The sequence below is a fragment of the Trichosurus vulpecula genome, chromosome 5, assembly GCF_011100635.1.
Source record: "Trichosurus vulpecula isolate mTriVul1 chromosome 5, mTriVul1.pri, whole genome shotgun sequence".
Lineage (NCBI taxonomy): Eukaryota > Metazoa > Chordata > Mammalia > Diprotodontia > Phalangeridae > Trichosurus > Trichosurus vulpecula.
The window spans coordinates 257853670-257878454 of record NC_050577.1 but is presented as its reverse complement, the minus strand read 5'-3'; the positions used below and the strand labels follow the sequence as shown (position 1 = coordinate 257878454).

General features: G+C 44.3%; 1 protein-coding gene across 1 annotated transcript in view; it reads right to left on the bottom strand.

Moving 5' to 3' along the window:
• The window catches only part of PPM1H (protein phosphatase, Mg2+/Mn2+ dependent 1H), a 317942-nt gene that overhangs the window by 53815 nt on the left and 239342 nt on the right, over positions 1 to 24785 (bottom strand). Inside the window, exon 7 of the mRNA XM_036760023.1 lies at positions 3769 to 3832. Coding sequence (XP_036615918.1) covers positions 3769 to 3832 — 64 coding nt within the window. The remainder of the gene's footprint in view (positions 1 to 3768; positions 3833 to 24785) is intronic.

The following is a 24785-nucleotide window of genomic DNA, read 5'->3' as shown; positions in this document are numbered from 1 at the left end:
GTTTTCTTTCACAGCGTTGTAGTCATTGTACAGAAATTGTTCTCCTGGCTTTGCTCACTTCACTCTGTAGTGGCTTATACTAACTATCCCTTTGTCATTTTGACACCCCCACCCCCACCCACTGCCCCTTCTTTGTCTTTACAAAGGATGTAAGAGAAGGAAAAGGAAAGAATAGGATTGACACTAGGAATCTACAATAGAGGTGATATGTTTTTCTTTTGAATTCCTTTTAAAAGCCACTTAGTCATCCACCTGATATGTTCAGTCATTTTGTTTGTTTTTTTTTTTTCAGTTCTGTCCCACTCTTTGTGGCCCCATTTGGGACCTTGTTGGCAAAGGTACTGGAGTGGTTTGCCCTTTCCTTCTCCAGCTCATTTTACAGATGAAGAAACTGAGGCAAAGAGGCTTAAGTGACTTGCCCAGGGTCACACAGTTAGTAAGTATCTGAGGCCAGATTTGAACTCAGGAAGAGGAGTCTTCCCAACTCCAAGCTCCACTGCACTATGGCTGCCCGATCTGCTCTGAAGCTGGTTCATTTTGCTGGTGACTCCCTCCTAGGCTCCGCTCTCCCTCTTCCCATTCCAGGTCGTTCAGAGTATTTAGACATCACACTGTTATGTGTACAACCCTCCTTTTTCTAGTTTGGACAACAGTAAGATTCATGAGATATCCATTGCCCGCCCCCCCACCCCAATCCTTTCCTCCATGTTTGTATACCTTCTCATGTACCCAAATTATGAGAAATAGCAAATTCCCCTCCCTTCTTCCTCATTTTTTCCCTTATGTAGTCCTCTTTTCCTCCATTTCCTTTCTCTCTTAAAACTGACAAAGAAGAACAAAATCACACCCAGTCCTTGGCGTTTTATGTTACTTAAGTTAATGTCTTTAAGGATCACAGAACCATTTTCCCTTTGAAAAAAGCTATTTGGTATTTTTTTTTGGAAGAGAGAGGGGAGGCAATCGGGGTTAAGTGACTTGCCCAAGGTCACACAACTAGTAAGTATCAAGTGTCTGAGGCTACATTGGAACTCAGGTCCTCCTGACTCCAGGGCTGGTGTTCTATTCACTGTGCCACCTAGCTGCCCCAGCTATTTGGTATTTCTAGATCTGCTCTCCTTTAAAATAGCAGCTGTACCATATGCAATCTGTACTGTGGTTCCTTAATGCTTTCCTTCTGGATTCCTGCAGCATTTTTATATTATATTATATTATATTATATTATATTATATTATATTATATTATATTATATATCATATTATTTTTTAACAGAAGCTTTATAATTCGGTTACGACATCCTTGGGTGTTTTCAGCATAGGGATTCTCTGAGGTAACCAGTGGATTTGTTCTATTCTCATTTTGCCCTCTGATTCTGTTAGATCTAACAAGCAGAGTTCTGTTATAATTTTTTGAAATACAGTTTCCAGGGTGGCTAGGTGGCATAGTGGATAGAGCACTGGAAAATTCAGCCTCAGATACTTACTAGCTGTGTGACCCTGGGTAAGTCACTAAACCCCCAGTATTTCTTGATGGTATTTGGTGTTTTCTTCTGTTTGCTCATTTCCTGCACCTCAGTTTCTAGGCTGGGACTTTGGCTTAGGGTCAGGCTCCTCCCTCTCCTATATTCTTGAATGGGGTGGGTTAGCCTTCATAGCCTGGATACTGCTGCTGCGGTCATGGCTGTCCCAATGTGGGTAACCCTCCTGCCTCCTTCTCTTGCACCAGCCCCAGTCTCCAATCAAGAGTTGGTTCCATTCCATGCGATGGCCCTGACAGGTTTCCAGCTGGATGCTGGACTCTGTGCTGATCTCAGGGCTCTTGCCCTGACACGGAGGCCTGTACTGCACTGAACTTATTTTCAGGCATGCGCTGGCTGGCCCTGGGCTTTTATGCAGCTTCTGTGACCTAAGGGGGCTGACTCTGTCTACTGTCCCTGCTCCTGTAGGCCAGGACTGAGGGGCCACTGGACAAAGGCCTTAGTTACCGGAGCTCAAAGTGGCTTCTGCTTTCCCTTCTCAGGGTGACCCTAGGCTTCAAGCTCCTTACTAGAGCTTGTGCTGACTTCTGCCTGCCTTAACTAAGCACCTGCCCACCTCTGGCCATTTGGCCATCTTCCTGTGCTATTCTGGACTGGATGAAAAAATGTATTAATCTTTCTCTTCAGTCTTTCTCATCACTGATGATTTAGTTGCCCTTTAGGGGGCAGCTGGCGGATAGAGCGCTAGAGTCAGGAATTCCTGAGTTCTAGCCTCAGGTTTATTAGCTGTGTGACCTTGGGCAAGGCACTTAGCCTCTGTTTGCCTCAGTTTCCTCATGTGTAAAATGGTATAATAATAGCATCTATCTTCCAGGGCTGTTGTGAGGCTCAAACGGGATAATATTTATTAAAAAAAAAAGTACTTTGTACAGTGCCTGGCACACGGCAGGCACTATATTAATGCTTATTTCCCTCTCCCCCTTCCCATTTAGATATACACTGGCCAGTATGTGGGCTCCTCTATGATCACTCTCCAACACCATCCTAACCTGAAGTGCCTGGGGCCAGACTCTGAACGCTGGCGACACCAGTGTGATCGGAGTAACCCCATCACCCGCTGTCCTGGGGGCACCTCTCATGGAACTGGACCCGTATATCTTGGCTCGGTGGTATTTCTGAATGATCATTCTAAGTTAACAGAACACTCCAGCTGGAACAGGGGTAGGAGAACAGAGGCTAAATGTATTTTAACCTCAGACAACATTCTATAAATTCTCAAAAACAAAACGAAAACCATGTTTCCCCCTGTGATTCATTGCTTTCTTATCAAAACTAAGTGCTTAGAAATTCAAATCTGCCTAGATGTGAGTTCTTGGCTCAGGTGACGCAGCCTGCCTCAGCGCCATTCCTTCCCTCTCCTCCCCCAAATTGTTAGTGTCTGCTCCCGTCTTACATAGGCTTCCTATTTAATTATTTGGGGAAGTGTCACATCTCCCAGTGGAATAAAAGCTCCCAAAGGCCTGGGACGCTTCATTTTTGTTTCTGTATTTTCAGTGCCTTAAGCCTATTGGGCTTAAAACATAACAGACAGATACTGAATCAATATCTGATGAAAATGGCATGAATTAGACGAAACTCCGCTTTCTGTGGTCATTCCCCATCTTTTCTGGCTTCATCCCAACATCTCACATAAACGATTAAACATACTGGTGCCTGTTACAAGGATGCTGATCAAGGCTTGGTTGAGATGGTGGGTTTCTCACTGAAGCGTGAACTCAGATCTCCCCCCTAAACTCCAGGATTTCAACCTCCAGTCCTTTGTTTACAGACTATCTTGAGATGCAGAGCCCGAGCAGGGGTCAATACTGGCTGACGAGGTCCTCCCCCACCTAACTGCCTCAGGAGGCCCCAGGCTTCACTAACAGAGGCTTCCGTGTCTGCCTGTACATCAGCAGTAATTAATTTAAGTTAATCTAGTTGTGGGCTTAATTACAGCAAAGTCTCAGATTTTGTTTTGTGTGCTGGCTACATGCAGAAAACAAAAAACAAACCTAACAGTTAAGTGACAAAAATTTGTTGTAAAACTGATTTTCAATCCATTGTCCTTTCCAGTCATCACCAACCATATCTCAATAGAGGAGGCCGATTTATGGTTGATATGCGATTTTTTCAGGCTGTCAAAATGATCAAACAGAGAAATACTGAGTGGAAAACATAGGACTGCCATGGGCTAAACATAATGGTGGAGAGCAGACTTCTTTATCCTTTCAATTCAGGGAAAACACAATGCCTACCTTCTTGCCTTCTCCATATATAAGGGGAAACTTCAGGTCATCATCCTCAATGGTTTTGTATGCCCTGTGGGGGAATAAACAACATTAAAAAAAAAAAGAGGTTTGCACTCAATTAGTGACCCACTGCCCTGACACAGGTGGCTAGGTACTCAATTTTCCTAGAGATTCCATCCTTTTACTACACTGCCAATCTCCTTTGCTATATAGAATTATTTTATCCACAGATTTGTGCTGGTGTGTTTAAAAAAAAAAAAGGAAAAGAAATGGGCAAGCTAGAGAATGCCAAGTATTTAAATGTGAAACTAGGCTGTTTCGCTGCAGAAAATAAACGGCTACATCGAAATTAGCTAGAGGTTTGTGTCCAGAGCATTAGGCGTTCAGTAAAATAAAATTACAAAAACCAAGGATTGGATGCCGGCTATTAATCTGAAACTGTGAGAGTGCATAGGTGGATGGAGTGTGAAATGGTTCCAATTTCCAGCCTAGGGGCTGTTTACACAAAAGTCAGCTTCCCCTCAAGGTGGTTTGAGAATGGATATTTAGAGCATATCTGACCTTGAGCATGAGGGAATGGAAGAAGAGTATTTATTAAGCTTTTACTATGTTCAGAGAATTGTGCTAAACACTGAGGAAAGAAACAGAAAATCGACATCCTATGTTCTCAAGGAGCTCATATTCTGATTAGGGGAGACAACACACACACCCAGGAGGGCTCGGCAGCAGTGAAGAAGGAAAGGACCTAGGATCTGGAGGGCATAAAAGCAGAGCAGATGATAAGACTTGGCTGGCATTTGGGAGCAATGGGAGGGCAGATAGATGGTTAAGGCCCAGTAATTCACTCCTCTTACTGGAAGGACTGCTGTTGACTCTCTACTTTTTTAAGTGGTATAATGGAAGATATTCATGAAGATTGGAATGATGTAGGGTTCTAGTTGTATATAGTAGGGAAGGTAAATGGGGTGGAGGGAAGGTCGGTATCCTGCCAGGAGCTGCTTTCCTATGCCTGGTAGGAACCTCATAATGGCGGCTACAGTGGTAGAGATAAAGGGCTCCCCACAGCCTGTTCCTGCTGGGCACTCACTAGGATCTGGGCAGCTACGGCAAGACTGAAGTGGGACCCTGGTGGGCTCTGGCCTGGCTGAGATATTCAAGGTTTGAATAAATTTTTTGGCTCGCAATAATTCCAAAAGATATTGGACAAAAAAGAGAAGCAAGTTTATACTTCAGTGGTTTAGTTGGAAGGGATATTGGACATGGACTCGCCAGTGCCAGCTCTGACACTGGTGACCTTGGAAAAGTCATCTGGGACTCAAAGTTAATGAGAATGATAATGCTTTAATGCCTCATCTCATGGGGTTGCAGTGAGGATAAAGGGAGAGGATGTATATAAAATACCCTGAAACTGGAAAAGTATTACATTCACATGAGCTGCCATCATCATTCCCAGATGGGGTTGGTCAGGTGCCACCTTCCCCACATCTGAGGCAAGGAAACAAAGACAACCATTCTTTGTCATCTTGCTAGCCAGGAAGTAAGAAATACAACTAGTTTTAAAGGAGGTACTCTGAGAGTGACCCAGAACTTAGGAATGCAGCTGACAACACCCCCAGTTTTAGAAGGATTGTCTGGTGGACAATTGGAGTGAAAGTCAAGAGGTGGGATGGCTGGTCTCAATAAGTAAATGAGCTTCTTGGTCAAAGTTTTTCTTTCTACAAGATGAAGATAATCACTGTTTCAGAGAGATGCTGTGAAGGCCAGTTAAGTAATGGGTCGAACTCCTTGGAAGCTTTTCCAAAATTCACTGGCTTATTCTATTAAGTGAATAACGTGCCTGATGGCATGCTGAACTCTACTACTACTCACCACCACCATCGTCAGCTAACTTTATATGGTACTTTGTAGTTTGCAAAGCATTTTACACGCATTACCTCATTTGATCTAGGGGGAATAAAAGGGTGATTAATCTAAAGGTGAGTTGGAATTCAGATTTGTGGAGGGTCTCCATGAACCACACACAAGTGAAAGCAGTCTATGTAGAATTAAAACTGGGAAATCTACACGTTGAAATTGGGAGAATTTCTGAGCTAAGATGTGGCTTTGGGAGCATTCCTAAGAATCACAACTCTGTATCTCCACTCCCTTTCTTAGCCAAACTCCTGAATAAGGCTGGTTATACTCAATGTCTCCACTTCTCCTCTCACTCACTCCTCAATTCTAGCTTCTGTTATCATCACCTAACTGAAATTTATCGCTCCAAACTACCAATGATCTCTTAATTGTCACATCTCATAGTCTTTTTTTTTTTCTTTTCTTTCACCCAGGCCTGCTCATGCTTCTTAAACTATTTGCTGCAGTTGGTACTGCTGACCACCTCCTCTTATCTTGGCTTCTGTGATACTACCCTCTCCTGGTTCTCTTCCTGTCTGTCTAACCACTTCTCAGTTTCCTTTGCTGATTCATAAACCAGACCACTTCCCTTAAGTATGGGTCTTCATCAACGCAAGGCTCGAATCTAGACCTTTTAATCTTCTCTCTCTACGCTATTAGTTTCCACAGGTTACATGTTCACTTCCATGTTGATGACTCCCAGATCAACATATTCAGCCCCCATCACTCTCCTGAGCACCCGTGCTGCATTATCAGTTGCCTCTTGGACATTTCAAACTGGGTATCTTAGCAATATCTCAAATTCAGTATGTCAAAAGCAGAATTCACTACCTTCTTCCCCCCTCCCCCAAAACCTACCACTCTTCCAACCTTCCCTATTTCTGTCAAAGACACCACTACTCTTCCAGTCACCCAGGTTTGTAACCTTGGCCAAGGACCACAGCAGTGCCTAAGAGCCCTAGGAATAACGATACCCCCCAAGGCCACCAGTTCTGTTTCTAATTCTCTCCTCCCCCTTTTCCTCCTTCCACACCGCCTATTGCTAGAAAACCAGATCTGGGGCCAGGAAGACCAGATTTTAAGTTTAGCCATTTACGTACATTGCAAATCGTTTAACACGTCTAAGTTATAGAGAGGGGGCTGACGTGCATTGAGAGAGGGCGGTATCTTCATATGGGAGTTCCCTATACTAATGAAATCACAGGTCTAATTCTTATCCTCTATCTCTATTTTATTAAAAATTTAACTTGAAACATCAGTGCAACCAGCTAACACTGCCTAGTGATGATTTAGAGTTAATTAATTTCAATGCCTTCGCTAACCATTTTTTAGTCATTTCCTATGTCCTCATTAGGATTCTTTGTTTATTCATTTAATTCACTTTTCCTCTCCGTGACCCTAGTTAGTGTGGTGGGTAGTGGGGGATAAAGAATCCTTTATCCCTCTGATTCTGCTTTTTTCTCTTTGCATTATTGTACTAACTTCTTTCCAGGTTTCTATGTATTCCTTTTTCTTGCTTACCTAATGGCATTATAGTATTCCATTAATGGATTTAGATTAATATGCCATCATTTATTTAACCGTCTCCCATTTGTTGGGCAGTTAGGTTGTTTCCAGCATTTCTGTGACCGCATATAATGCTGCTATAAAAGTCTATGAACAGACAGCTCTCTTTATTTTTATTTTTTCATAATACTTTCAGGGTTTCCTAGGGTTTGAATGAATTTTCAGGCTACACAATCAACTGGCGTCAGTTAAATTATTCCACTAATTTACTCAGCCTCTCAACTGTATGCCTTCCCCTATGTGGGACAGACACACAACACTCTCTCCCAGCAACACAGCCCATGTCCTCAAGAAACCAATCACTGACCTGGGAAAACAGGACCTACACTTAAGTAATGATTAAATAACAAATATGAGGCCATTTGTTTGCATACCTAAATCAGTGATTTCTTGCTACTGATTCAGAGCAGGGAGACAGTTATGGGCTGGGGTGGCCAGTTAAGTCTTCCAGGAGAAGGTGAAGCTTTGGCTGGGTCCTGAAGGGTGGGGATGATTTGAGTAGATGGATTAGTTGGCAGCCCAGGTGAGGGGGACACCATGAGCACTGATACAGAAAAAGGAATGAGCCTGGCCCATTGTGAAGCAGAAAGAGACTGGCTTCGCTGGAGCAGAGTGACTTGGAATGGGGGAAAGAACACAAAGTTGTCAGAAGAACTGGGCTAAATGCTAGTTATTGTGATTTTGGGCAAGTTTCTTCAAATGGGACTATGCAGCTAGTGTCAGGAAGAGACAAGTTCGAATCTCACCCCAGGCTCTTATTAGCTGGGTGACCCTGCCTTAGTTTCCTCCTCTATAAAGTGAGAGCAGTAATAGCCTCCACTTCTCAGGGAGGTTGTGAGGATCGGATAAGTCATTCGCACAGCATTTTGCAAACCTTAATGTGTAATATAAATGCTATCATCGATGTTATTACTATAATTATTTATTATCATGCACAATGAGGCAGGAGGGCTAACTAGACGGTGTCTAAGATTCTGCCTAACTCAAGCTGCAGACGGCTCTGCAAAGCCATGTCCCGAGCTGGGGAGCAGTGGGGAATGAGGTTACATAAGCAGCCTGAGGAGGTCAGCGGAGGGAGATCCTGGAAAGTCAGGTACAAGAATTTGGACTTAATATGGTAGGCGATAGAGAGCAACGACTGGTTCAATGATTGGAAAATGCTTTGGGCTCCACAGAGACAGGCCGAGGGTAGTTTTAATAGCCCTGAAAATTTCATGAAAACTGCTCTCTGAATAAACTCCTAACCCAGGTGAAGTAAATTAAGTCTCACAGGACAGCAGAACCTCTAGACCGCTAATGCAATGTTACCCTATTTTGAAAAATGGGAATTTATACTGGCAAGCTCACCGGCAGGAACAAGCCAATTACCAACATCAAATATTATACCTCAGTCTCTGTTACCTTTTCAAGTAGGATGTTTAAAAAAAAAAGCCCTTGGAAAAGAATAATTCCTTGTACTCTGCCATTATTCTTTTTCCTCTTTAAAAATAAGCCATACAGCCATCACCCATCTCAGGGAATCAGTATTCAATATGGAGCAAGTGTGAATGAGTGGGAGAAAGTCCAATACATTTGCTCCCAGAGACTTCTTGGGCTGGTGTCACCCAGGCAACATCATTTCTCGTGACTTCTTGAATCCCAAGGCTCCCTTTTTTTAGGGTTTTTTTTTCTCTTAAAAATCTCATAAATTTTTAGACAGATGGTTTGATCACTGAATGAGAGTGAGGGAAACCAATGGATGGTCTGTGTGTTCAACTCTATGTACATAATGTTGAGAGACCATGGGGAAGATTCCCAAGAATGTTGGATGGTTTCCCTCCTCTGAAATTAGGGGAAGACATGGCTGAGAGTAGCATAGGATAGGCAGCCATGAATGGGTTAAGACCTGCTGGGTCAGAGAGAATACCACCATTGGTGAGACCACAGGTCCAGTGGGGTATAAATAAGTCTAGGCATGACTTTGCGCTCTGGGATCAGTGCTGCTTAAACTGTAAAGCATTCAGCAGTTAATACTAGCGTCTTGAGAGAAGTCTGGACAAACACCTTAGTGCATAAAACTGTATCTCTGTTGACTTGGTTTCTTGACAGCCACTGGCCTTACTGATGGGCCCAGAAATTGGTGCTGTGGATCCTTCAGACGAGCTGAATCACCACGGTCACACAAGCTACCATACTCTGCCCTGCTAATCAGACACATTTCAGTATAAAGAAGAGGAGAGCTGCCTCTAGCCATGCCAGGCACTGCTTGACCTCTGCTATGGCTAAGTTAGCCTCCTTTCAAAATGATCTGCAAGTATCTCATTTTGTTTTGACATTAAACCCAAACAGGGACAGGCCTGAGTCAGGTCAGACAGGGACAATGTATTGGTTTTTCTTGCTTAACTGCATTTTTTTTTTTAAATAAGAGGCTTCCACACTACAGCCCTTCAAATATTTGAAAAAAAGCTATCATGTCCTCATTAACACTGCTCTCTTTATCCTCATTAACTTCAAGTACAGCTCACATGATATCTTTTAGATCCCCTTCACCATCCTGGTTACCCTCCTCTTCTGGATACTGTCAGTGGGATACTCCCATCATGATGTAACTTCTTGTTGTTGCCTTTCATCTTTACCCAAAAGTTTTCTGTTGTACTAACAGCATGGCTGCTAAGACAACCAATGCAATCACAAGCTTCATTAAAATAAATACAACATCTAGATGAAGGGAGGTAACCCTCCCCAGAACTTTGCATTGGTCAGAACACACACAGAGTGCAACATACAGAGGTGAGTTCCAGATTCTAGGATGGTCACACAAACAGGGTTGATCAGGATGGTGAAAGAGTTGGAAATCATATAAGGAAGGGTCAAAGGAACTGAGATGTTTGGAGTGTGTATGCATGTGTGTATGTGTGTGTGTGTGTGTGTGTGTGTGTGTGTGTGTGTGTGAGAGAGAGAGAGAGAGAGAGAGAGAGACAGACAGAGAGAGAAAATATGTGTGTGTGTGATTATTACCTTCTTCAACGTGGTACAGCATGAAGGGTACACGCTTAAGAGCTAGAGTACCTACATTTGAGTTCCCAGTTTGGCTCATGCCAAGAAAGCATTTAATCTCTTTAAATCCTATCACCTATGAAAGAACCAGGACCACTGGGCAGATGTTATAAGAAAACAGATTTTAGCTCAATCTAAGGAAAAACTTCCTATTAGAGCACTCTGAAAACAGAATGGGCCATCTCACGAAATTTTAAATTCTCTGTCTAGGGGAGTGTTCAAACAGAGACTACATCGCCACTTGTTTATAAGCTGGATCCCACCATGGTAGAGTACAAAAAGTACATTAGGCTTGGCAATAAGGGACTGGAATTTGAATCCTCGCTCTTCTATGTATTATCAATACGATGATGGGTAGGTCACAACCTCCCAAAACCTCAGTTCCTCATCTGTAATCATACTGCCACCATACTACCTCAAAGGGATATCATGACAAAGATCTGATATGAGTCTTAAGGTCCATCTTTCCTATCCACCTCCTTTTTGACATTTACAGTTCCACAACTCTGGTTCAGCCCTTTATAACCTCCTATTTTCCTACATCAGAAGAATTTGGCCTGCCCAGAGCTGAAGGATGGATGAAGCCCTAGCTTGCACCTGGCTGGGTCAAAAGCAGACACACCCATAGTCCTCAAACAACAAGCAGGTGTTTTAGATTCTTGGAATGATTAATCTTTTAAAACTTTTTTTTTCAATGAGCAAAAATCTATTTTCTCTTTCTACTTCCCTCTCCTTTTTTTCTCCACTGAAAAAATAAAAACAAAAATAAACCCTTGTGATAAACATGCATAGTCGAACAAAACAAATTCCCTCATTGGCCACCTCTAACACATGTTTCATTCTTCATTCTGAGTCTATCACCTTTTTGTTAGGAGTAGAGTAGGATGCTTTATCGTGGGTCCTCTGGAATTGTGGCTGGTCACTGTTTTGATTAGAGTTCTTTCAAGTTGTCTTTACTATGCTGTTATAATGGAAATTGTTTCCTGGTTCCTCTAATTATTCTTTGTATCAAGGCATGTAAGACTTCCCAGGTTTCTCTAAAACTGTCCCTTTTCAGCATTTCTCATGGTGAAATGATATTCCATTACAGCCATATACCATAATGTGTTCTGCCATTCCCATGACTAAAAGTAAATACTGATTGAATTTGGGGAGGCTCCCTAATGCCACCTTCCAAGGAGAGGGTGAATGGAGTATCAGCATCAGGTTGCTCCATCCCCTTTCTACTCTGGCAAACTGCTCATGTCCAGAAGATTGAGATTCAGGCTGTAACCAGGCAGCTAAGGAAAGGTAAGCCACTGCTATACACCGGACTGTCTTAAAGCTTGCCAACAGTGCTCAGTTCGAAGGACTACTGTTTTACCCCCCTGAGGCAACACAAGCAGACTGTGTATGTCGTTAGGTCTGGTCTAATTTAATTAGCAACTAGAACAACTGCTCACATTCATATGGCATTTTACAGTTTTTATAAAGTGTGTTCCTCACTGAAACCCTGTAAGGTAAGTGGGGTCATTGTTTTCAGTAAGTACAGGAGCTGGAATTCAAATCCGGTCTCTTAAACTGAAAGTCAACAAACTTTGCTTGCTTCTCTAAATTTCTGCTTTGATGGGGCTCCCATTTTCTAATTTCAAGAGATTCCGGCATAAAGGATTCTAAAAAAATGTTTAAAATCCCCTTTGGATTAAACCTCACTATTCTGCAATGACAGATAGACAGGATATTGAATTGGGAGTATGAACCTGAACCAAGCTTATAGCAGACAAGAGGGTAAAGAGGAGAGTAACTCATTTATAAACTAACACCAGCCCCCACAGGCTGAGAAATGCACAGTTCATGGCCGTTCTGGGCAAGATACTTTCAGTAAGTGTGGGGGCTTAATAGCATCCTTTATCATTCTCATTTTGGGGAAGATGTAAAAACACCAGTCCAACAGGCCTCTGGTCTCCAGTTCATACTGCATGTGTGAGCTTCCATCATGAACATACCTGGCCACCATTTAAATTTGTTCTCTTCTCAGAGACTAATTAATGTGATTATGGGTGGCATGATATAACTTGGAGGACACTGAATGGCTTGTGGGGCACAGGATTGAGATCTCTGGTAAGTACATGACTTCAGGTTTTGACACAGTGGATAGAGCCCCAGGCCCGGAGGCAGGAAGACTCATCTTTCTGAGTTCAAATCCCGCCTCAGATACTTACTAGTTGTGTGTCCCTGGACAAGTCACTTCACCCTCTTTTCCTCAGTTTCCTCAACTGTAAAATAGGCTGGAGAAGGAAGTGGCAAACCAGTCCAGTATCTTTGCCAAGAAAACCCCAAATGGGGGTCACAAAGTGTCAGACGTGACTGAAATGACTGTACAAGAACAACGCTCGAGGATGACACGTCCTGAATCTGTAATACAGGCTATCTAGCAGCATTCTACTGTACTTAAGTACCCACATCCAAATGAAATGCTCATGAACAAAGTTAAGGAAAAGACACCTAAATTAAACTGACCTTTAAAGTTCTATACGTGCCCTTAAAATAAGGTAAAATCTCCAAATACAAAAACAAACAACTGAATTTTTGAATGACAATAAGGAAAAATGGTATTAACAACTTTGAAAGAATTCACAAAAAACTCCGCAAATTATTCCCACAGTCCATTATCTGCGTCATGCACATCAGCACTTAGAAGATTCACATGTTATGATCAATACCATTTAAACTCCCTAGTGGATATGAACCTGAGGTCCTCGGTCTATGGAAAGCCTAATGGTGAAAAGTGCTTTGTGTTCTTGAGCGATTCCTTCTTGGGGGGTGAAATGTGAGTTACAGTGACACGGTGCCTTTCTCCAGGCCAGGTCACCATGTATAAATTGGGAGGCCCAACAGAAACCAAAAAGTTCAGCATCCTTGGCACAGACAATAAAGGAGAGAAGACAACGGAGGATCCTGGGGGCAACACTGGGCTAACTGCCTTCCCCAGCCAGTGCAGGGGCATCTGAACAGGTCAGGGCATCCATCCAACAGTGTGGCACTGCAGGTGAAGGTGAGTTTAAGTCACTGGTAGATGAGAAGTGACATGGCTGCTACCGATTTTCAACTAAAAGGAAGAAGGCATCAGGAGTAAAGTGGTAGCCAAAGCTTCTGTCTCTAATTGGCTTTGCATGGATAGAGGAGTGGCCATGTACTTACCCGATGCCCCAGGTCTCCCAATAGTCTGGCTCCCACCTTCTAAGATCTTTGAGTCTATGTCTGTTTGGCATCATGAGGCAGCTAGGTGGCATAGCGGAAAAGAGCACTGGGTCTGGGGTCAGAAAGACCAGAAAGGCCAGAATTCAAATCTGACCTCAGACGCTTACTTCATTTAACCTCTGCCTGCATAAAACTGGAGAAGGAAATGGCAAACCACTCCAAAATCTCTGCCAAGCAAACCCCATGGACAATTGGTCCACAGGGTTACAGAGTCAGGCACGATTGAACAGCTGAACAATTAGTGGGGATCATGGGATCACAAATATAGATCTGGAAGGGACCTCAGAGGCTGTCTAGTCCAACATTCACATTTTATGGATGGGAAAAATGAGGCCCAGGAAGGTGGTAGCAATAAACATCAGAAGAATTTAGCATAGTTCCATTTACAGGAGGATGCTTATTTATGAATTAGTGTAAATCCAGTGGCCCACAGTCCAAGCTTTGGCTCAGAAGACCCCCAAAGCTCTCTCTGGAAATGTCCAAATAAGGCTCACATCCAGATCCATATATACATATGATCGATCCTATATTAGCACTAATGTTAAAAGATGCATATACTGGTTATGTGGTTGTTGTGGTTCAGTTGTGTCCAACTCTTCAAGACCCTGTTTGGTATTTTTTTTGGCAGAGACAATGGAACGGTTTGCCATTTCCTTCTCTAGCTCATTTTACAGATAAGGAAACTTAGGCAAAAAAGGTTAAATGACTTCCCCAGGGTTATACAGCTAGCAAGTGTCTGAGGCTGGATTTGAACTTGGGAAAATGGAGTCTTCCTGACTCTAGGCCCAGCACTCTCTCCACTGTGCCATTTTGCTGCATCTATATACTGGTTTTAGAACAATATTTATTTCACCCTACAGAAAATTCAGAAAATACAGAAAGAACTCTCAGTTGCCAAAAAACAACTTGATAAAATTCTCCTTTTATCTCTGGTGGATCCCATCTTGCATCAGGTTATTTAAGTCTTTCAGAATCATAACACCACCTTTATGTTTAGATTCCCCTCAGAATGGACATGACTGTGAAGCTGCTAGGGAGGCAACCCACTCGATATTTCTGTGAGTCTCTTTTTCACCCTACAGATCCACACAGGCATCTCAACTTAGGGTACTACCCTGCTCTTCCAACATTGACGCCAAAGACCTATAGAGGAATCTATCTTTATAGTCCAACACTGAAGACAGGTACTCCATTCCTCTGGAAGGAAAATTAACTGAAGAGGCTACAGTCAATTTTCCCCCCATTGGATTCACACTGTTTAAATAACTCACAGTTAATAGTAGAGGTCAAAATTTCGGTCCTTGCTCTCCACGTTGCTCCCCAGGTAGTGCTTGGCCATCCCTACCTAGGTTCAGCAATCACGTGCACAATTCTTTTCTTCTCAAGAGGCCAGAACTGCCCAGAGAATCCTCTTCTTCTCACTACAATCGCACCATTTGTACCACATGGTTACTCTCTACATAGCTACCACTAGGTCTGAGAGAACACACTACTGGCCTCTCTCCAAGGCTGGGGCCAATAACTCCCCCAACTAGCTTAGACTTAGGAAGAAACACTTTCTCTATCCATGTGGCTATCATGCGCCATGGGACAAATTACTGGCTCCTCTCCCTAGCTTCCCCCTCCATTCTAGTTCCACTTTTCTGTTAGGATATTGCTGGAAGAAAAAAGGGAAAAGGGGTAAAAATTTATCAGCTCCCTTATTCAGGCCAGCACAGTCCCCCAGCAACAATGGATGTAAACCAATCATCTTAGGTTCAGCACTGGACACAGAGACTCAAATAGAAAATGTTCATTTACTGATTTGATTTCTGAAAGGATGTATTCCATGAGGTGGTAGCAAAGGGCATGCCTACTCCTAACACAGGAGGATGCTCTCCAAAGTGCCAGAAAAACCCCACCTCTCCATGATCTCATCATGATGATGGGGGAGGGGGGAATCTATGCTCAGAACAAATCTATTTGTTTCTGTTCTCTAGCCTTTCCTAAAGACATGTGCAACACGACTTATTATCTTTTCCCCTAAACCCATACCCTTCCTAACCTCCCTGTCTGATCAGCCATAGCCAGACACACTGGTGACTTGACTCTTAACATAACGATGTCATTTTGGTCCTCTTTGAGAATGAAGGACAAGAACCAACCAACGCCAACCCCACTCTTCCAGGTTCAGAATCTCGGAGTCGTCGGATGACTCTGCATCTTCACTCCCCCATTGTAGCTGATCAGCTCCCAAGTCCTGTCAATTCTACCTTCACAACATTAATCCTGACATCTCCTTTTCTCTCCTCACATGATAGTCACTCTCTCTTACTCTTCCTGTGAATTACCGCAATAGCCTAATTTGGGATCTCTGCATTCAGATGCTACCTGCTACAATCCATCCTCAAGACACATGCCAAACAAATATTGCTAGAGCACATCTCTGACGACTTCGCTCCCCCAATCAAGAAGCTTACATGGCACTGGTTACTTCCAGGATAGAATACAACCTCTTGTGCTTGGCAATTAAAGACCTTCACACTATGGCTCGAACCTATGTTTCCAGGCTGTTCCAGATTGTTCCCCCTCGTGTACTAGGTTCCAGCTAAACTGGCTTTATTCCCCATAGACAATATTCCCTCTCTCGCCTCTTTGTCTTGTATTCTAAAGCCTGGGCCACTCTTCCTCCGCATCTCTCATCGCCTACTACAAAAGGCCATTTCCTGATTTCCCCAACTGTAACCCCCTTCCCCAATGACTTTGTCTTTCTCCTCTATTTTGTATCCACTTATCTGTGTACATTTTGTCATGTTCCTCCTGCTGCCCCCCCACCCCCACCCCACATAGAATTTAAGTTCCCCGAAGGCAGGTGCTGTTTTTGTCATTGAAGTCACAGTGCTCGTGCAGCAAATGCTTAATAAATGTTTGCTGAATGGAAACTGCATTGAATCTGAAAGAGCTCATTCCCACCCTGCTCCCTACTCTAATGAGCTAGACTTTATATGCTTTTACATAGCACATAAAAAGTCATGTACCATACTTCTCAACTTATCCGTGGCAGGATGGCTATAAAATGAACAAGCCAGACTTAGTTGCAACGTGAAGTCTGTTATTTCAATCACTTGGACTGCCACTGGGTATAAAGCACACCCTTCTCACTGACCCTTCAAGCTCGAATAGAGGGCTTTCGGCCACTTAGAATAGTCAGAGATGCAGCGGTCATTTATCTCTAGGAAGACAATAACAAAAACAGCTGTTGGTCCCAAAGTCAAATTTCCTGGGCACACGATCTGTGGCTTACATCACACCTAGAGCCAGGCCAGTGTTGGGGGTATAGAGGAGAATAGGACAGGAGAATGGACAGACATCAGGATCTTAGGGCAATCTGGACTTCCTCAAGCAGTCGGGCAGTAATATTTATTAAGCTTGCACTCTGCGCCAGGTCCTGTGCTAAGCTTTGCCCATGATGAGTCTGATCCAGCCATCCTATCACAATTACACTCCCATAGGCCACCGCAGAGGGTAAAGAAGAACCGATTCAGTAACAGGAAGGAGTTTCTTCCTAACCACATCTGTGGGGGTAAGGAAGGAGGAGGGGGAGGGAAGAGAGGAGAGGAAGGGGAGAAAGAGGGAGAAATGGAGAAGTAGGGGAGTAGAAGGAGGGAGGAGGGAGAAGTGGAAAGGGAGGGGAGAGGAAGAGGAGGAAGAGGAGAAAGGAGGAGGAAGAAGGAAGAGGGGGAGAAGGATATAGAGGGGAGGAGGAGAAGGGAGAAGACAAGGATAAAGGAAAAGAAGAGAGGAGTGAGGAAAGGGAGGAAGAAGAGGGGGAGGATGGGGGGAGAAGGATGCAGAGGAGAGAGAAGGAAGGCAGAGAAAGATGGGTGAGGAGGAGGGGGAGAGGGAGAAGAGGAGGTTGAAGGAAGAGAAGAGAGGAGGAAGAAGGGAGGAGGAAGGGGGAAAGGAGAGGGGGAGGAGAGTAAGAGGAGTGGAAGAAGGAAGTATAGGAGAGGAGGAAGAGAAGGAGGGTGAGGAAGAAGAGAAGCCCCCCTAGACTAGGTGGCTATTCTGTTACTTAATAGCTTAGCTATACTCAAAGCTGACCTGTAGAGCTCCAGCCCAGGGTTCCATCTGTTAGGTTACCCAGCACCAGGCCTCTTGGTATTTTATTTCCCTTTGACTGGATCCTAGCAGGATCTGAACTTAGCTTTCTGGGGGGAGTACAGAGACCAGCCTGGTCCTCAGATCACTGAGCCAGGACAATGAAAAGGGCTGAGGAGTTATCCCTTGATGGTTCTTCTGATGTTTTTCCTCTGATCTTATCACGGCAAAAGAAAAGGATAGCTATGAGATCAAACACTAGCCTCCACAAAAATCACCTCCAGCGTCCCGATTACAGATGCTTCCAGGTCCAACAGAGAGATTCTGTGCTCAGTCCTTCAGAGACAAGCACACAAAACCTCAGCCGAAGCCAGGGCCAACCTTTCATTTACTTGTCTGAGGGCGGCAGCTGCACAGCTGGCTGGCTGAGATCTTTCTCGTGAAAGGTACTCAGACTGGTACTGCAAAGGGTCTGGAGATCTAGGGTCTCCCCCAGGTCACCGCCTCTGATCTAGAAGAATCAATCCCATCTTTACAAACTGAGTGAAAAGAGAAGGGGCTGGCAGGGAAAAAGGAAACGACAAAACCTCCCCTTGATGGTGGCGAGAAATTAAAACAGCATTAGAGCTCCCTGGTAATAATGACCAAAAGACACTGGAGGAGAAGTGGGTGTTACTCCCTACCTAGGATTCCTTTTAAAAAAAAAGATTAGATAACTCATGTGCCTTTGAAAGCTGAGGCCCAGGCCTATACAGAGGCAGAAGACTGGAAGCGATGACGTTTTGGGATGTTGGCCTGGCACTCTGTGATTCCTTTACACATCTCCCTTATTAGGATGTGAACTCCTTGAGGGCAGGTGGCGGCTTTTAACTTTCTTTCTATCCCCAGTTTCTGGCACCTACTGACTGCTTAATAAATGATACTAAGTATTTCCCAGAAAGCTTTTTCCTGATCCCTCCTGAATATTAGTGACTACTCTGTGTATGGTTGTATTTATTCACTTTATATTTATATTATTTAGAGAGATACTTGTTGTCTTCCCCATTTGAATGGAAGGGTCCTTGTGATAAGGGATTGTTTCAATCTCTGTACTTGTATCCCCAACACCTAGCACGGTAGGTGCTTAACAAATGCTTGCTGGATTGACTGGTGTTTCTGTGACAGGGTGAAATGAACTGTGTGATGTGGGCCATCTTTAAACAAGGACCAGGGTCTTTAGGAATGGGGCTACACTACATTACCTATGGCAACGTGAAATTGCTCATTTGGTCCTTCTGCCTTGTTGAGATGCTTTCTCGTACCCATAGGGTCTCTCTCTGTTGGCTATGAGGAAGAAGTGCATGGTTTTCTGTAGTAATTCTAGCAGTCAGCATCCTAAGATTCCAAAGATGTTTGTCCCTTTCTCCCAAAAGAACACAGGCATTGGGGATGAGGGCAAGGGGGAGGTGATACTTTCCCTTGGTATTTCAACGCATCTCCAACACACAATCCCCTTCGACCGTGTAAGGGGGCATAGGAACTATGAAGGATGGACCCCGCTTTGCTTGGTGCTTCCTAGCTTGGAGGGCCCATGGCTCTCATTTATACCTTTTAAACCCTTTGGTTACTCCTGACCTATGAAAGGCTTCACTTTATAGCGCTCACCTTCAACTTGTCATTAAAGTTGGAACAGGGGAGGGGAAAAGATGCACCCAAGCATCACTCCCTCCTCTCTGGTTTGACGATGACCATCTGTTTGGGCTTCCTACCACCTGCAAGGACCCCAGCTCTAGCTGTCGCCCCTGTGTGAAGAGGGGAGTGGAGAAGCAGAGTGGGAGGCAAGTCATTCATCACTGTCAGGTGATATGCTGTACACAGCAGGTCAGTCCTCCCTCTCCCGCTGTTCCTGCAACTAGAGCCAGGGTTCCTGAAAAGTTGCAGACCATGCGTGTCGCCAGCAACCATTCATCATCACTAGCGCTGGGAGGCTCAGTGGAAAAAATTCCATCCCTGTAGGAAATCTGAGCCACCCACACTTCCATTCTGCCCTTCCACTGGGGTTTTACAAATGGCAGACCCTTCATACCTAGAGGCCCACATCCCTCCCTTCCTTCCCTATCTCTATTCCCACTCTTGCACCTTCCTTCCCAACCTATGTGTTAGCAGCTCTTGATTATAGTTCCCACTGCCTGAAATGACAACCTAGCTCTCTTTTCTCTAGAAAGGCTTAATGCTGCCAAAGTGGCCCATAATCATTAAATTATGAAAATGGAAGTCACCGGTAGGAAATTAATACCAGACCTGACTGAGGAAAGGCTGCTTTCTTGTGAAATAATTATGAAATTAAAATTTGATCTCTCCCTGGTGATTTTACAAAGTATGTGGTTGAAATCTAAGTCACAACAACATCATTAGGATTTTGAACGAGGCAGGACAGAGGAGTCCCTCATTCCATGCCCTGAAGTGTTAAGAGAATTGGGGCGATGGGGGCAGCATGTTGGAGTAGGAATCATCCAAGTTTGGATTAAAGACATAAGGAAACAGAAATAGTTATATCAGCTCTTTTGGTAGGGTAGGGACAGAGAACTAAGGGGCTATCCATCAACTGACTGAGAATGGTTAAACAAAATGTAATACATGGATGAGATGAGATACTGCTATGCCGTAAGAAACAATAAAAGTGATGAAACACTACGCTGCTTATATCGGATTCCATGCCACCTTGGGGAGGGAGGGGGGAAGAAAATCTGGAACTCAAAAATCATGCGGAACTGAGTGTTGTAAACTAAAAAATAAAAAAAAAACTTAATTTAAAAAAATAAATAAAAATAAATAATGAAAGGGGCAGTTTCAGAGAAATCTGGAAAAGTCTCATATGAACTGATGCAAGTAAAGTGAGTAGAACCAGGAGAAAAATTTATATGCTAACAACATTTAAAAAAAGAGAGAGAGAATTTTAGAAGACTTTAAAACTGGTTGACACAGTGATTAACCTTGATTCCAGAGGACAGATGATGTAGAATGCTATGCTATCCATCTTCTGGAAGAGAAGAGACATAGACTATATTTGAATGATACATGCCTGGACAATGTCAGAATTTGTTTTGCTGGACTATGCGTATTTATTAAAAGGGTATTGGTTTGTTTTTTCAAGTGGGGAAGAAGTGGTAAGGAAAGAAGAAATGCTTATTAGTGGAAAAACTTACATTTTTAAAATTTAGTTAAAAATTAATTAAAAAAAATTTAAATGACATAAAGAAGCAGAAAAAAGAAAGAGGGTTGCAGAGTTTTTTAATTACTCTTTGAAACACAGGAGTCCAGCTGTTAGGAAATTTGGGGCTTTTCTGAATACAACTTAATTAGGCCCATAGGCATGGCCAACAGATAAATTCAGTCCTAAAAGAGGGATACTGTCCCTTTAAAACCTGCCTTGGGATCAGTGGAAAAGCTAATCAGGAGTGTCAGTTGGGCCTGTTTTATTAGGTGGCTCTCTGGAGGATAAAGCCTGAGGTTTCTGTAACAGGGTTTCTGTGCTTGATTCAATAAATCAATTTATATTAAATGCGGGTGCAGCGCTGGTGCCTGCTTATTAAAGCATCCTCAATCTGCTTATCCACTCCCCTGTCAGGCAGCCTGGCCAAGGCTGTCCAAAGGACACGCAAAGGAGCAAGAAGGAATCAGGGAGCAGTCACGTCCGAGAGCTGTGGCCTGTGTCCACTGTGGTCTTGTGGGCGGTGAGGCTACTGCTACCCTTGTTTTGGGGTCAGCAGTTCTGAGACCCCTTGGGCAAATGGCCGTGGGGGTGAGGCCGAAAGGTCACCTAAAACAAAATGGGAGGGTTTGAGGGGAAAGCTGCCTTTTAATCAGATACTGAGAGGCTGAAAGACCATCTCCCCCCTCAACCCGGCCCATTAGGAAGCAAAAGACAGTGAGACAAGGACAAGACTGCCAAACAGGTTGGCACTGGTCCAGGTGGCAGCGGGGAGAGAGGAGGTGGGGAGGGAAGCCGTTTGACATACAAAATGGCTTAGTGCTCACCCCCAGGAGGCCATCCTCTCTGCTTTCCAATCAGTGACCCCCAGGGACATGGCTCTCCCACATAAAGTGGTTGAGGCTCCATAAGGTCTGAAAGGAACAAACAAGCCCCTCCCCAAACATATCCTTGTTGGGGGTGGGAGAGGCAGCATGGGAGGGATGTGATGGACCCAGTGCTTCTTCTTTCAGCGTGACCGAAGAAAAAAAATTATTAAACATTTTTTTTTAAAAACCTTTTGCCGCTGGGCATATTTAGTTTCTAGTAGCTCCTAGCAATGCAAACTTTTCCTTTCCCACTCTCCCCTCCCATTTTATCACCTAGAAAGGATGGGAAGGGGTTATTTTACAATACTGGACCCAGAGAATGGTGAAATGAGAAGTGATGTCATTGAGTTTCCTGGCAAAAATTCCTTAAATTCCATAGCCCAGGCACATGCAGAAGAGAGAAAGAGAAGAAAAGAGAAAAGAGAGGGGAGGATAGAAAAGATGGGATCCAGAGAATAGAAGGCATGTTCTTGATTCGATCCCAAGAGATAAAAGCTGGAGCTTAGGGCTCAAAGGGCCATCATCTCTTCTAGCTGCCACATGTTACTGATGAAAAACCAAAAAAAAAAAAACCTTGCAAACCAGATAAGTTAACTGATTTACCCTCTGCCACAGAGCCAAGCGGCTGTGGAAACACAGGAAGATGGATTCTGAGGAGGAATGAGTTTTAGAGATTGAGTCCCCCCAGAGACAGCAAGCAACTTGCTATTGGGAGAGCTGAATCAGAGTCCTCCTTCCTAAGGCACAATCTCCCTAAAACTCAAGTGTATGGAAGTGCTGACTTCCAACCGAGGGCGCATATTCTCCAGAGATTAAAGCTTTTCCGTGACCTGTGGCTAGCTCTCCTGAAGGAATCCTCACAAATGGCAGGGAGAGACAGTCTTGAAGGATTCCCTTACCACACATTTTACAAACGGAACTACCTAGATTCTCGATGGCATCATTTGTATGATTAGCATTTCCTTCCCTCTGTGTGGCTTCTACCCGTCCAGCCCCCTCAGCCCTGGAACAGCTGCTTCCCTCCTGGCACAGATGCCCTTCTTGGCCCCTCCTGGCTTGGCTCAGAAAGCAGCATGTGGCTGGAGCAAGAAGAACATGGGAAAGATGAGCCACCCACCAGCAGCCACAGGCTTCAGGACCTCGTGCCACGGAGCCAGCTGTGGGAAACTGCTCTTTCAAAATCAGCAACCCAGCCTCCTGCTAGCCAACTGCAGCCTGAGACAGCTCTGGGGCTTGTGCTGTAGGAGACAACGTTTCTGCAAACACAATGCCAGCTACGGCGTGCACGGATCCTGTAATGGCGGCTCTGCCCACATGGGGGAAGGAGGGAAGGAGGTTGGGCTTGGCGCAGTGGCTGGATTTCTGGCACCAGCACGGATGACATCAGGTAGAGAAGAGTGGGTGCTGGGTCCATGGGGAGAATATAGAAAGTGCGTGTGGGGGGGGCGGATCTCAAAATAATTATAGGCCAAACTTGGACTAGTAAAGCTGGGTCACAGCAGTTGTCCTAATGGGACAAGGAAGGGCGGTGAGTGGGTGGGTCCTTGGCCCAGATGCTGCCAGTGTAGGCTTTTGAGGTTAAAAACCACAGTGGAAACTTTATTTGAAGTGGGGGGGAGGGGAAGGAAGTCAGGGAAGAGACCAATTCCATTCTGTGGGTCCTGTAGACAATAACCTTTTGTAATCCATACAAGCTGGGCAGGCCAATCTACTCCAGAGTTTCTAGGAAAGCAAGAGAAAGGATCCCCGCCCCACCACCCCTCTTGCAAAGCCACATAATCATAGTTGTGTGGCAAGGCTTCTAAGACCCCGAACTCTCTCCCACGCTCTCCATTTCCAGTGTCACATACAAGAGAAAGGTGACCTAATACTGTGTCTAATTAGAAGCACTACATTTTTCTAGGTATAGTTAGAATTTATACTTTTGAAACCCATCAGAGGGTACCAATGTTAGGAAAAGTTACTACCGAAAATTCTTTCTAGTAAATATCATCTCTCTATCTCTTCTCTGCCCCCATGCCCACCTTACTGGTGTTTCCTGGGAGCTGGGGTCTAGAAGAAGGCTGTTCTGCCCAATTTTGCTTGAGGATCCAGAATTTCAATGTCTACCACTGCCCAAACCCACCTGACCAACACTGCTGTCATCTAGAGGCATGCCGAGAAGACTGTGTGTATGTACAGGGGTATCTGAGCACCATCTTTGGTCCCCTCAAAATAAATAATAAGGTATGTGAAGGTCAAGTTAAGGATGAAAAAAAAGAGCATTGGGACCTCATCATTTGTACCTTCCCACCCCGCCCCCCCAAGTGGTCATCTCCTAGCAAGTCATCCTGGAAGCATCTCTGACATCTCTCTCCTTTACTCCCTAGAAATAATCAGTCCTCGAATTGGTTGTTCTGGTTTCCTTCCTGTCCTTTTTCAATGTCTTTTGCCATCTCTGGAAGTCCAGATCTTCATCACCCCCTATCCACATGGCAGATGTCTTGACTTTTGTCTTTCTCACTCCTAGCCCCTCTTACAAACTGCCAGCAGGTGAGTCCAGTTTAACCATGCCTTTTGCTCAATAAATTACTGCCCACAAACCTCTACGCTTGATCTTTCAGGTCCTATCCATACCTTTCCAACTATAGTTCCTACCCATTTCTTGGCATGAATTTTGAAAAAAAAAATTATTGAGAGAGAATCTTCTTACTGCGCAAGAAGAATCACTGACTCAGTGGATCTCTAAAAAGGAAGGACCCACCCTTAGCTTCTCTCTTCTTCCCATGTGCGCTACATCATGACTATCCAAGCCTCTTCCTGGAGGGGTGAGGGATGGAGCTGTGATCCTGCCTAATCCCAACCACATGTAGTTCAGAGGGCACTGTGTCAAGCCTGGCCTTGGCTGGACTTTGGTCTCCTAGTTGCTGATTCTGTTTTATCATATTTTTTTTTTGGGGGGGGGGGGGGAGAGGTCCTGAACTTGGGTGACTGAGCAATGACAGTGAGATAGGTTAAGTATGGGTGCTGACTTGTGAGTTGGAGAGGTCTGGAGATCCCAAGTCCTTAGGCAGTTTGGGAGGCGCATTCACTACATTCAATACAACACTTCTTGGAAAAAATGACCAAGGACAAGAAAACGAACCCATGTGATGTGAGGCTTGGGGGCA